At 36.8% G+C, this 14025-nt stretch overlaps 1 protein-coding gene across 1 annotated transcript in view; it reads left to right on the top strand.

Moving 5' to 3' along the window:
* Positions 1-14025, top strand: part of RPA1 (replication protein A1) — a 57153-nt gene that overhangs the window by 18707 nt on the left and 24421 nt on the right. Inside the window, exon 5 of the mRNA XM_044745189.2 lies at positions 7830-7918. Coding sequence (XP_044601124.1) covers positions 7830-7918 — 89 coding nt within the window. The remainder of the gene's footprint in view (positions 1-7829; positions 7919-14025) is intronic.

Raw genomic sequence — 14025 nt, 5'->3', positions numbered from 1 at the left:
ACACACACACACACCCACAATTTCTTACCATTCACCCATCCATGGACACTTAGGTTGTTTCCGTATCTTGGCTATTATAAATAATGCTTCAGTAAACATGGGGGTGCCTATATCTTTTTGAGTTAGTGTTTTCATTTTCTTTAGATAAATACCCAGATGTAGAATTGCTGGATCATATGGTAGTTCCATTTTTAATTTTTGAGGGATGTCCAATACTGTTTTCCGTAGTGGCTGCACCAATTTACATTCCCACCAACAATGCACAAGGGTTCGCTTTTCTCCACATCCTCGCCAACACTTGTTATTTCTAGTCTTCTTAATAATAGCCCTTCTAGCAGATGTGAGGTGATATGTCACTGTGGTTTTGATTTGCATTTCCCTGGTGCTTAATGATGTAGAGCATCTTTTCATGTACCTCTTAGAGACCATCTGTATTTCTTCTTTGGAAAAATGTTTATTCAGATCTCATTTGTGTATGTGTATACACATCCTCTCTTGTGTGTGTGTGTGTGTATGTACGTGTATTCCCTAGATCTGTCTACTGAGAGGGCTTTGGAGCAGCAACACCCCAATAGCTGAGAGCCCACATAGCACCCAGATCTTGGTTTCTGAATGCCGTTTTACACTAAAAGAAACCAGGGCTTCTTGGAGGATGGCTTGTTACAGGCTTGGAAATTACAGATGAACCTGGAATATCTTAATGTGCTGGAAGGGAAGGAAGACCTCAAAGGGAGATGGAACCGTGTCACAAGGACAGAGAAACTGGCTTGCAGAGCCTTACACTTGCCAAATCTATGGCAATTTAAAAATCAAAATCAAAGTAGTAACAGATTGCAACCTATTGAATAAAATAGGAGTTCATAAGTCCATACTGAATAAATGAATACATGTGGGAATGGAAAACTTTTTCTTACAATAGAATGCCATCTAACAAATGTGGAAGGTGTGATGGAATTAGAAAATCACCATTTGACAACCATCATAGTATGAATTCATCAGTGGGGGTTGTATAAGTTTCCTGCGACTGCTGTGACAAATTACCACAAACTTGGTGCTTTAAAACAACGGAAACGATTCTCTCTGGAGATCAGAAGTTGAAATCAGTTTCACTGGCCTGAGAGCATGGTGTCAGAGGGGCCACACTCCCTCTGGAAGCTCTCTAGGGGGATGCACTCTTTTTTTTTTTTTTTTTAAAGATTGGCACCTGAGCTAACAACTGTTGCCAATCTTTTTTTTTTTTTTCTGCTTTATCTTCCCAAATCCCCCGTACATGGTTGTATATCTTAGTTGCAGGTCCTTCTAGTTATGGGATATGGGACGCCGCCTCAACGTGGCCTGACCAGCGGTGCCGTGTCCGCACCCAGGATCCGAACCCTGGGCCGCCGTAGTGGAGCGCGTGAACTTAACCACTCGGCCACGGAGCCAGCCCCAAGGGGTGGGGGATGCACTCTTTTTCCTCTTGTAGCTTCTGGTGGTTGCTAGCATTTCTTGGCTATGGCTTCATCACTCCAGTCGCTGCCTCCACGGTCGCATTATCTGCTGCTCTTCTGTCTGTGTCACATCTGCCTCTGCCTCTCTTGAAAGGATACATGTGACCCCTTGGATGATCCAGGATTATCTTGCCATTTCAATCCTTAATCACATTTGCAAAGTCCCTTTTTGCCATATAAGGTAACAATCACAGGTTAGGATTAGGATGTGGATATGTTTTGGGGAGTCATTCAGCCTACCACAGATGCTGAACCAAGTGGGTAAAACTCTAAAGTTTCATAGAGTTAAAGTGATTCCTCATAACATAATTATTAATTGTAAAAGTAAAAGAGGTAACTTTACAGTGGAGAAACCTGGCAGATAGCACCTTATTCTAATGGTTAACATTAACACTACCGGTAATAGGACGAATAGAAATCATGTAGTACCTGATAGGATGCACTGAGAAGACACAGCATCACTACTGTAATATTCTTGCCAAAATACTTACTTTGTATCCATTCGTGAGGAAGCCTCAGGTAAACTGAGGGATGTTCCAAAAAAATAACTGGTCTCTGATTTTCAAATCTCAAACATGAAAGTAGAAGACTGAGAAACTGTTCTCGATTGAAGGAGTGTAAAGGGATATGATAATTAAATATAACAAGTGATCCAAGACTGAATCCTTTTGCTATTAAGGATGTCATTGAGACAGTTGATGAAATTTAAATGGAGTCTGTGGATTAGATGGAAGAATTCTTTCTTTATTTTCAAGTTCAAGAACTTAACCAGGCTCTATCTCAATATCAGTTGTTCTTATTTTTTGTTCTGGTACATGGTATGCATGCCCTTTCAGTCTGCAGATTCTCTTCTTTCTTTTCAATGAAATTTTTCTGTGTTTTCTTCCTTAATGCTCTTTTCTATTTCATTTGAGCTCCAGTTTTTACCTTTGTTGTGGATAACTTTGTCATCCATGTATATTTTCAGTTTCTTTAGTCTTTTTTCGAATGCGTGCATTGGATTAACTCAAGATTTCCAACATAATAGTATCCAGCTTTTAACTTTCTCTGTTCTGTTGTGTTTATAACTTAAATGTAGATAATGGTATTAATTTTGTTCTCAATTTTTTCCTTAACTTTGCAAGTTCCCTTTTCTTCTCAATCTCTTGTTTTATCTCATCTTTTGACTTTTATTGAATTCTTAGACTTATTTATTTTGCAAACCGCTTTTGGGAAGTAGTGTTCCCTTTCTTGACTTATGTTTTCTTCTAGTTTGGATTTTTTGTCTCTGCCTCCACTGTTCTTTGTATTTTTATACACTGTTGTGTGTCGCATTGTTGCTATGTCATTTCTTTTTATCTTGTTCATGCTTAATTGGGCAGTGCTGTCTGGACTTCGTATTTGCTCTGACACAGTCTAGGCTAGGTGCATTTCCTTGCCAGCTTTCCCACGTGGGACCTGTTATCTTCCACTCCAGGCTACCTTTGAATTGAGTGGTGCTTTCTATCCACTTTTCTGTCCTCTAGGGCGTGATTATGGGAGAGGGTGGAGAGCCTTGCTGGGGTTGAGTACAAAAACTTGGGCTTCATTCTTTCCAGTCAGGGATAGAATTCCACTCCCTTGGGCTTTGCCTTATTCCACCACCTCAGCATGGTGGCATGCCTTGTATTCTTTCCTATCTCTGCTGAGAACCTGTGTGTGTACGTCCAAGTTTATTTACTCATTATCTTATTCATTTAGGTTTATTCCAACAGGGCTTTAACAATCATCCTTGTACATTTATCCTTATGGGCTCGTGCTATTATTTCTGAACAGTAGATAACTAGAATTAGTATTGTGGATGTCAAAGGAGATCTCTTGTAGAAAGTATACCAATTAATATACTCATAAACCTTGTGTAAGACTGCCCATTTCTGAATAGGCAAATCCATAGAAATTAGATAGTGGTTCCCAGGGGTGGGGGAAATGGACTGTGACTGCCATTGGGCCCAGGGTTTCTTTCCAGGGGATAAAAACGTTCTGAAGTTATTCGGCAGTGGTGATGCTTGCAGAACTCTGTGAATGTACTAAAACCACTGAATTATACTTTTAAAGAGTGAGTCTTAAGGTCCGTGAATGATGTCTCAGTATTTTAAATTTTCCATATTTAGTGAGGTCAAGTGTCTTTTCATACATTTATTGATTGTTAGTAGTTCTTTTCTGAGTAGTTTTTTATTATATACTTTTTTTGTGGGAACTCTTTGTAAACCAGGAATAATGATTATCTGTTAGCTGGTTCAAGTATTTCATCCCACTTTCTCATAGTCTGTTTACGATGTCTTGTGATATGGAATTAAATAATTTCTTTTAAATGTCAAATTTGTCCACTTTTTTCTTTATATATGGCTTCTGAATTTTGTATCTTGCTTAGGAAGCTTCTTGACTGGGTTATAGAAAGATTTTTTAGGGGCCAGCCCCGTGGCCGAGTGGTTGGCTTTGCATGCTCCCCTTCAGCAGCCCAGGATTTTACCAGTTCGGATCCTGGGTGCAGACATGGCACTGCTCCTTGGGCCATGCTGGGGTGGCATCCCACATGCCACAGCTAGAAGGACCCACAACTAAAAAAAATACATACAACTATGTACTGGGGGGCTTTGGGGAGAAAAAGGAAAAATAAAATCTTAAAAAATATATATATATATTTTAGTTCTTCAAACACTTCTGTGGATTTTTTAAGTGGACTTTGGTTCATTTGAGGTTGATTGCTATATAGGGTATGAAGGAAGAATTTAGCTTAATTTTTTCCAAATGGATAGCCCATATCATGGAGGGCCTTCGGGCCCCAGTAAGGAGTTTAGATTTTATTCTGAGTGTGATGGGAAGGCATAGGGTTTTGAGCTGGGGAGTAAGTTTTAAAAAGTTTCCAAAAGATTATTCTGATAACTGTGTGAAGAACTGATGGTTAGTGGCAAAAGTAAATCCAGAGAGACTGGTATTTCATTTATCTGAATCTTTTCTGGGTTTGTCATCCTCTCCATTGATCTATTTGTCTGTTCCTGTGTCAGTGCCGTAGAAGTTTTTTGTTCTTTTTTGGTAACAGCTTTATTGAGATTTAATTCACATGCAATACAATTCATCCATTTCAAGTGTAAAATAGTTTTTAGTATATTCACAGAGTTGTGTAGCCATCACCACAATTAACTTTAGAATATTTTATTACCCCCAAAATAAACCCTGTACCCTTTAGCTGTCACTCCCAAACTCCCCATACTCCCCAACCCTAGACAACCACTAATGTACTTTCTGTCTCTATAGATTTGCTTATTCTGGACATTTCATGTAAGTGAAATCATGTAGTATGTAGTCCCTTGTGACTGGCCCCTCTCACTTAGCATAATGTTTCCAAGGTTCATCCATATTGTAGCATGTATCGGTACTTCATTCCTTTTTATGGCCAAATAATATTCTGTTGCATGGACATGTCACATTTTGTTTATCCATTTGTTTGAACATTTAGGTTGTTTCCACCTTTTCGCTTTTATGATTAATGCTATGGGCATTTGCATGTAAGTTTTTGTGTGGACATGTCTCCATTTATTTTATATATATATCTATCAAGGAGTGGAATTGTGGGTCAAATGGTAATGTTATGATTAAATTTTTGAGGAACTACCAAACTGTTTTCCCAAGTGCCTATACCAATTTACATTCCCACCAGCAAGTATAAGGGTTCCAGTTTCTCCACATCCCCACCAACACAGATAATTACATCCGCCATAGTGTTTTCAGTTAAAGTATCATCGGTAGAATATTTTAGTAACTTATAGGGAATGCCTTCTTTTACTTTTCCCCCCCAAAATTTTTTTTAGCAGCTCTTCTATATTTATTCTTCCTTATAAATTCTTGAGTTAGATATTAAGTTCAAAAAAACAAAGTCTTGTTGGAATGCAAAGAATTACATTAAATTTATATAGTATTTGATAGTAAATCTTCTCATTCAAGAATGTGGTATGTGAATCATATCGTCCAGCTTCAAATTATCACCTGATATCCAGTCTTGTTTTATCTATATCCCTTCCTCATCTACCCTCCTGTATAATTTTGAAGAAAATCTTAGACATCATATTATTTCATCCATAAATATCTTAGTATATATCTTTAAAAGACAAGAACTCTTTTTAAAAAATACTGTTTTTACAGCTAACATATCAAATATCCTGTCAGTGTTCAGTTTCCAATTATTTGTGTATGTCTGTGTGTGTAAATAATTCATCTGACTCAGGATCCAGGGTAAAGTTCACACTATAATACGTTGATAGTCTTTTAAGTCTCTTTGAATCTATAGATGCCTCTTCCACACCTTTTTTCCTCCCTTGCTGTCTCTTGACGAAGCCAGGTCATTTGTTTCTTATCTTCATGCAGTTTCCCACAGTCTGGGTTTGGCTGATCGTATCGCTATAAAATTGCAATGTGTCCTTGTCATGTGTGTTTTCTGTAAGTTGGTATTGGTGGATTCTTTTGAGGTGTTCCTGGATTCATTTTGCTTATATTTTATTTAGGGTATATATTACAAGATAAAATTAGTTTGGTTTTGTCTTTTAATGTGTTTTCTCTTAGGTTTGGGTATTAGGGTAATGCTAAATAATTGATGTTTTCTATTTTTCTATGTTCTAGAGTAATTTGGATAATTTTGGAAGATGGTTAAATATCTACCACTAAATATTAGATAGTTTTTATATGGAATCTGTATCTAAATTTTCAGGAACAGATAGTTTCAAGGTTATTTTATTAAAGTAATATAACCTTGATTATGAAAACCTGGTAAAGGAAGCACAGACTGATCTATTGTATGTAAAAAACCCAAAATACAGCACTCAGACCATTTAAAGAATACAACTTGATGAAGTTACATTTATTATTGCTTAAATATTGCTCCAAACCATCCACTTTTTGAAAATCTCCATTGCCACTTCCCTAATTCAGGGCATCATCAGTTCTTCTCTTCTGTTGGTCAGTCTGCCTCCAGTTGTGTTCCCCTCAAATTCATTCTTGTTCCAGTTCTCTATAAAATACAAACATGATGATGACATTGTTATTCAAGTATGTATTGAACAACAGCTGTGGACCAGTTGTGCATGAAGCACTGGAGGATACCTGCACTCACTGAAAGTACAGAGGCCAGCCTGGTGGCACAATGGTTAAGTCCACATGTTCTGCTTCGGCGGCATGGGGTTCACTGGTTCAGATCCCTGGTGCGGACCTACGCACTGCTTATCAAGCCATGCAGTGGCAGGCGTCCCACATATAAAGTAGCGGAAGAGAGGCATGGATCTTAGCTCAGGGCCAGTCTTCCTCAGCAAACAGAGGAGCATTGGTGGCAAATGTTAGCTCAGGGCTAATCTTCCTCAAAAAAAAAAAAAAGAAAGTACAATCTGGCAGGAGAAATAGATAATGTTAATTATGTCGATGAATATATAATTTAAAAATATAATATATAAATGAATAAATAATGAACATATAATTAAACTATATATTGATTAAACCCAAGAGAAGTAATCTGAAGGAGAGAAATCATGGCTATAGAAAAGGGTATAACAGAAACCTGATCTAAACTAAAGATTAAGGAGGTGTCTCTTGAAGAGGTGAGGTTTTGAGATGTGAGCCAAAAAATTAGTATTAGATGAGGCAGAATGAGAGAAGACCATCACAATCAGAGAGCAGCATATGCAAAGGCCTTGTGGCAGGAGAGAACATAACGTATACCAGGAACTGGAAGAAAACAGTGTGGCTGGAAAGCAGAGAGACACGGGGAAGTGGCGTCAGATGAGCTGGAGAGACAATAGCAAGGCCAGATCATACAGAACCTTGTAGGCTATGGGAAAGGTTTTTATTATTGGCGTAAGGTCCTTGCGAAGTTTTAATCAGAGTTAAAGATAGGTCAAAAAACTAAGTAATTACATTTTTAAAATACCTGCAGTCATATTGGTTTTCACTGGGAAAAGGTAATTGTTTAGATAAGTATATGTTTCTGAAAATAGATCCTCTCTTGTTGTGCCTCATATTCTTGTGTTTAATAATCTAAATTCTTATCATGTCATTTGCTCCTTGAAGATATGGTATGTAATAAAGACGGTACATTTTAATTAAGGGACTGAATCGGAAATGAAAACCCTGCAATCGTAAAAAGCCTTGATAATGATGCAGTGAAGGATTAAGGGAAATATTTGTATTTCTCAAGTTATTCAGTAATGAAAAACAGTTGACAAAGGGAAATAGTTTTATCAAAATGATTCATGGGGGAAAGCTTTTTAAGTAGCTTGTTGTTTGAAGGGCTTCTGAATTTACTTTTTCTAACCTGTTTCTATTTCTTTGCTGTTGTAGGAGAGTAGTTATTTTGATGGAGTTAGAAGTTTTGAAGTCAGCTGAAGCAGTTGGAGTAAAGATTGGCAACCCAGTGCCCTATAATGAAGGTAAAATGCTTTTTATAGGTTGTAGTACTCAACTGAATACGCCTTTATAGATCCCGAATTCTACCTCTTGGATTCAGTTTGATTTGTTAGTCTTAGTAAAACTGGTTATTTAGGGGTCTAGGAAGCAGGTTATTCCTCCAGGTTTTTCAGCATTGAAGAAATTGATGGTAGGACGCTGTAAAGGAAAAACCTTTGCTCTGTTTTTTCTACATACAACAGTCATACTTCTGGCTCTTCTTTGACCAGAAGTGTGGGACCTTTTCCGCCACGCTAAACAATTCTCAGATTCTCTGTGGACACCAGCTGTATGTCCTACAATTCAGTTTAGTTCTGACACTGTCTGCCTGGAGTTAGCATCATATCCCACAGGGTAAGGGCTCAGTCTCACGAGACTGCCCCCAGCACACCCACACCTCAAATACCAGGGGAACGTCCAGCGAGTTACCTGTACTTCTGACCAACTGGCTATAAACTGGAGGTTCTCACAACCCCCTCCTTGGGCTCAAGTAGATTAATTTCTCTCTGTGCTGAGGATCAGCCTCAGGTATGAATTTAAGGTCTTCTCTGAGCCTTTGCCTGTGCATGTGTGATCACTTTCTTTTTTCCTTTTTTTTTTTTGAGGTTCACTTTCATTTTTTTTTTTTTAAGTTCATCTGCTCCGCTTCAGCGACCTAGGATTTGCCAGTTCAGATCCCAGGCATGGACCTACGCATCACTTATCAAGCCATACTGTGCAGGTGTCCCACATATAAAATAGAGGAATATGGGCACAGATGTTAGCTCAAGGCTAATCTTCCTCAAAACAAAAAAAAAGCAGAAATTATCAGATTGGATAAAATAAGTACAATATTCCCTTATTACCCTTTTAGTGTCTGTAGGATCTGTGTTGATGTCACCTCTCTCATACCTGGTATTGGTAATTTGTGTTCTTTTTCCTGATCAGTCTAACTAGAGGTTTATCAATTTTATTGATCTTTCAAAGAGCTAGCTTTTGGTTTCATTGATTTTTCTCTTTGTATATTTTCTATATTATTGATTTATGCTTTGGTCTTTAGTATTTCTTTTCTTCTGTCTACTTTGGGTTCAATATATTCTTTTTCTTGTTTCTTTTTGTGGATGCTAAATTCATTGATTTGAGACCTTTCTTCTTTTCTAAAGTTAGAGGCTAAAGGTTGTAAATTTACCCCTAATCACTGCTTTAACAGCATCCAGCAAATTCTGATGTTATGTTTTTAAGTTTCATTCCATTCAAAATACTTTCTAATTTCCCTTTGAATTTCTTCTTTGACATTATGTTATTTTGAAGTGTATTTTGCTTTTCAAATATTTAGAGGTTTTCCAGAGATCTTTGTGTTATTGGTATCTAATTTAGTTCCAGTATTGTCAAATATCATATATTGAATGACTTGAATCCTCTTATTTTCTTGTCCTAGATTATGATTTCTCTTGGTAAATTCTGTACTTGAGAAGAATGTGTATTCTCTGGTTGGGGACAGTGTTCTATAAATGTCAGTTTGGTCAAGTTGATAGTATTGTTCAAGTCTTTCATATCTGTACTGATTTTCTATTTACTTCCTCTCTCAATTATTGAGACAGGGATATTGAAATCTCTGACTATAATTGTGAATTTCTCTATTTTTCCTTGCAGTTATATTAGGTTTTGCTTCATGTATTTTGAAGCTCTGTTATTAATTGCATAAACGTTTAGGATTGTTATGTCCTCTTAATGAATCGACTCCTTTATCATTATGAAATGATTTTATCACTGATGAAATTCTGTGCTTTGAAATCTACTTTGCTATTAATATAGCTACTTCAGTTTTCTTTTAATTAACATTAGCTTAGTGTAACCTTTTCCATCCTTTCACTTTTAACCTATTTATGTCTTTATATCAAATACGTATTTCTTGTAAGCAGTATATAGGTGGGTCTTGCTCTTTTATTCAACTTGATAATTTCTACCTTTTTATTGGGGTGTTTAGACCATTTACATTTAATATAGTTATTGATATGGTTAGGTTTAAGTCTATCATCTTGCTGGTTTTTATTTGTCTCATCTGGTTTTTTCCCCCCTTTTTCTTTTCTCACTTCTTTTGGATTGAATATTTTTTGTGATTCCTTTTGTCTCCTTTGTTGGCTTATTAATTGTCACCCTTATTTGCTGTTCTAGTGGCTGCTTTAAGGTTTGTTGTATGCACTTTAACTTACCAAGGTCTACCTTTGAGAGACATTATACCACTTCACACATAGTGTAATAATCCTACTTCCTTTTCTCCCCTCCTGGTCTTTGTACTATGGTTGTCATACATTTTACCTGTTATAAACCCCACAATACCTTGTTATTGTTTTTGCTTGAATAGCCAATTATCTTTTAAAGAGATTTAAATAATAAGAAAAAAATCTTATGTATTTACATGTAGTTGCCATTTTTGGTGCTCTTTATTCCTTTGTCTAGATCCATATTTCCAACTGGTGTCATTTAGCATTTGTTGTAGTGAAGTTCTGTGGGTGATTAATTCTTTCAGCTTTTGTACGCCTGAAAAATATTTTGCCTTTGGTTCTGAAGATATTTTTGCTAGGCATAGAATTCTAGGTAGATGGTTTTCTTCTTTCACTACTTGGAAGATGTCATCTTGCATGCACTGTTACCCCAAGACAACTCTGCTATTATCATTATTTTTGTTCTCTGTTCTTAAGAGTTTTTCTCCTTTAAAATTTTTCTCATTATTAATTTTGAGCAACTTGATTATGATGTAACTTGGAGTCATTTTCTTCATGTTTTTTGTCTTGATGTTCATTGAGCTTCTTGGATCTGTGTCTGTACAGTTTTCATCAAATTTGGACAAATTTAGGTCACTTTTTTCTTTTTTTAAGCATTGGAACCTGAGCTAACATCTGTTGCCTATCTTTTTTTCTTCTTCTTCTTCCCCCCAAACCCCCCTCCCAGTACATAGTTGTATATTCTAGTTCTAAGTCCTTCTGGTTGTGCTATGTGGGACACCGCCTCAGCATGGCTTGATGAGTGATGTCATGTCCACGCCCAGGATACAAACCCACGAAACACTGGGCCACTCAAGCAGAGCACGCGAACTTAACCACTCGGCCATGGGGCCATTATTTCTTAAATATCTCCCCCACACCCTTGGGTCTCCAATTACATGTATGCTAGGCTGCTTGAAGTTGTCCCACTGTTCATTGATGCTATTTTTGCCTTGTTTGGTTTTTCTAATTCTTTTTCTGTCTGTGTTTCATTTTGGATAGTTTCTATCCCTGTGCATTCAGGTTCCCTAATCTTTTCTTCTGCCATGTCCAATCTGCTGTTAATCCCACCTGGTATATTTTTCGTCTCAGTCATTGTAGTTTTCAGCTTTAGAAGCTCGATTTTGGTCTTTGTTATATCCTCTATATCTCTGCTTTTAGAATATGCAGAGTACAATTACAGTAATTATTTTAACATCCTTGTCTGCTAATTACAACGGCTGTGTCAGTTCTTGGTCTGTTTTCTTTTTTTTTCCCTTCTGCATTGTCGAGTGTATTTTCCTGCTTCTTTGCGTGCCTAGTAATCTTTGATTGAAGGTTAGACATTTTGGTTCTTACCTTGTTGGGTGCTGGAAACTTGTATTCCTGTAATTATTCTTGAGTTTTTTCCAGGATACAGTTAAGTTACTTGGAAACAGTTTGCTCTTTCAGGGTGTTGCTTTTAAGATTTGCTGGGTGAGATCAGAGAGTGCCATTTATTCTAGGTCTAGTTATTCCTAATACAGAGGCAAGACCTGTTAGGGTCATCTACTCAATGCCCCATGAGTATGAGGTTTTCCATTCTGTCTGTTAGAAACAGGTACTGTTTCTAGCTTGTTTTAAGCACTGGGCACTCTTACCTCTGATCCTCTCAGATGGTTCTTTCTTTCTCCAACCTCAGATAGTTTCCACACACACATGGGCCAACCAGTTCTCTGCTGACTACTGAAGGGAAACCCTCCACGGATCTCTGGAGGTCTCTCTCTGTCTGTGTAGCTCTCTCTTCTCTGGCACTCTGTCCTGAGAATGCTAGGTGTCTTGATCTCCCCAGACTCTCAGCTCCATGTCCTCCAGGGTTCCTCCAGGCCCACTACCTGTGTCACAGCTTGCAAACCTTCAAGGCAGTAAGCTGGTGCAATCATGCCCACCTTGTTTCTTTCCTCTGTCTCAGGGATGACTGTTCTTCTTTGCTTAATGTCTAGTGTCCTGAAAACCATTTGTTTCATGTATTTTGTCTTCTTTTTGGTTATTTTAGGTGGGAGGGTAAACCTGGTCTCTGTTATTCCATCTCATCCTATACATAGTTTTAAAAGTCAAATAGTTTTTCAAGTGTGTACTTCAAAACTGAGCCAAACAGCATTCCCCTGCCTTGCTCTTCTTTAGCAGCTCTGACTCCTGTCCAGAGGCAGTCTGCTTCACATCTTACAGCTGTTTCTTCTGTATTTATCTCCATACTTTTAAATTGCATATTGATGCTACTCTTTCTTGACTTTCCAGCTGAGACATTTGTTTACTGACTTCACACTGTGGAAGATGAGGATGTAGCCCTCCTGCATCTCTCCTCTCCTTGCTGCCCAGATGGGAGAAAAGATGTCAGTATCAGATTAGACGACAATTTAAATGACTAGTCAGATTTAAGTTCTTCTATAAAACACATTCTTGTTTTGTTACAAGTTTAAATATTCTTCAAGACACACATGTACAAGGATGTTTTCAAATTTTTTGATATTTTCAGATTGATTTTTTCTAATAATCAGAAAACGATAATTTTGTTGTCTGATCAGTGTTGATTTCAATCTGAAAGAATGATGGTCAGTCACAAATATTTGGAAAAATTTTCTGATACAATTTATGGGAAATATATATGTTTAAGGAAATGCATTGAATAATTTTGTTTGAGTTTATTAAATATATAGTTTAAATTAGCTTTTAATAATAAAAAATTAAAAATGTTTTTCAGCTGGTCATTGTAAAGATGCTGAAAGTTGTATATGTGACAACTTATTTGAAGCTTTCCACTGTTTATTTCCTCCTCTTTCATAATTGATTTCTCAGTAGGAAATTAAGTAGATCTGAAAAAAAACAAAACTCAGAGAAGTAGCTGTTCCTGTTAAAATTAAAATCTCTCAATTGCTCCCAACAGAAAAAGGTGCTTAGGTGGTTCCCTCTGAAGTACACTAATTCACTGTCTTAATTTAAAATTATCAAACATAGTTCTTCAATTTATTCTTAATATTTTATATTAGTTGGACTTTTGCATAAGAATAAATGGAGGTGATCCCAATAATTTTTGTGCTAGATGCAAACTGTATCCTGTCTAACATTTTCCTGTCTGAGACTCAGTTCTAGCCTTCACCTCAGTGGAGTAATGGAAGGAAAGAAAGGAGAGTTTAAGAAGCTCAGGCCTGAACCCTGGCAGAGTCCTCAACACGATGACAGAACTTTAGAGATAGAAGGAACTATTTTAGAAATCAGTTGTTTTAATCATAAGAAAAAATGAATGAGGTGATGAAGTGACTTGCTAAACGTCTCACAGTAGGTGAGTTGCTTCAAGAAAGGACTCATTCCTGATTTCCAGGTGAAGATGTTTCCACTGTACCCAGACCTTTGAAGATTAACCTTCATGTCAAAGTTCTTGCCTATTATGAAAATTATATTTAAGTTAATAGATTGTGTGAATGAGTCTATTATAGGAATGTTACATATATATAATTAGAAGTTATCTCTGTTTGATGTTGGTGTACTTGGCCATTAAAATTGGCATAATTTTAAAAATTGAAATGTATTTAAGATAATCAGACATCTATTTTTAAACATTAATTTTTTGTTTTAGTTTTTGAATAGATAATGTAGTTACATATTTCAAACATCAAAACTACAAAATTCTCTATTTAGAGAAGTCTTACTCCTACCCCTGCTGCCTCCTGCTCTGTTCCTACCCCCCTGCCCTCTGTAGTTAACCAATATTAGTGGTTTCTTTTTATCCTTCAGGTGTTTCTTTATGCAAATATGACCAAATACAAATATTATATATTCTCATTCCATACTCCACTTTGCTTACAACAGAAGGCAGGATATTATGTATACTC

This window comes from Equus asinus, chromosome 13 (genome assembly GCF_041296235.1).
Source record: "Equus asinus isolate D_3611 breed Donkey chromosome 13, EquAss-T2T_v2, whole genome shotgun sequence".
NCBI lineage: Eukaryota > Metazoa > Chordata > Mammalia > Perissodactyla > Equidae > Equus > Equus asinus.
The sequence above is the reverse complement of the archived record's forward strand: the minus strand, read 5'-3'. Positions and strand labels throughout refer to the sequence as shown.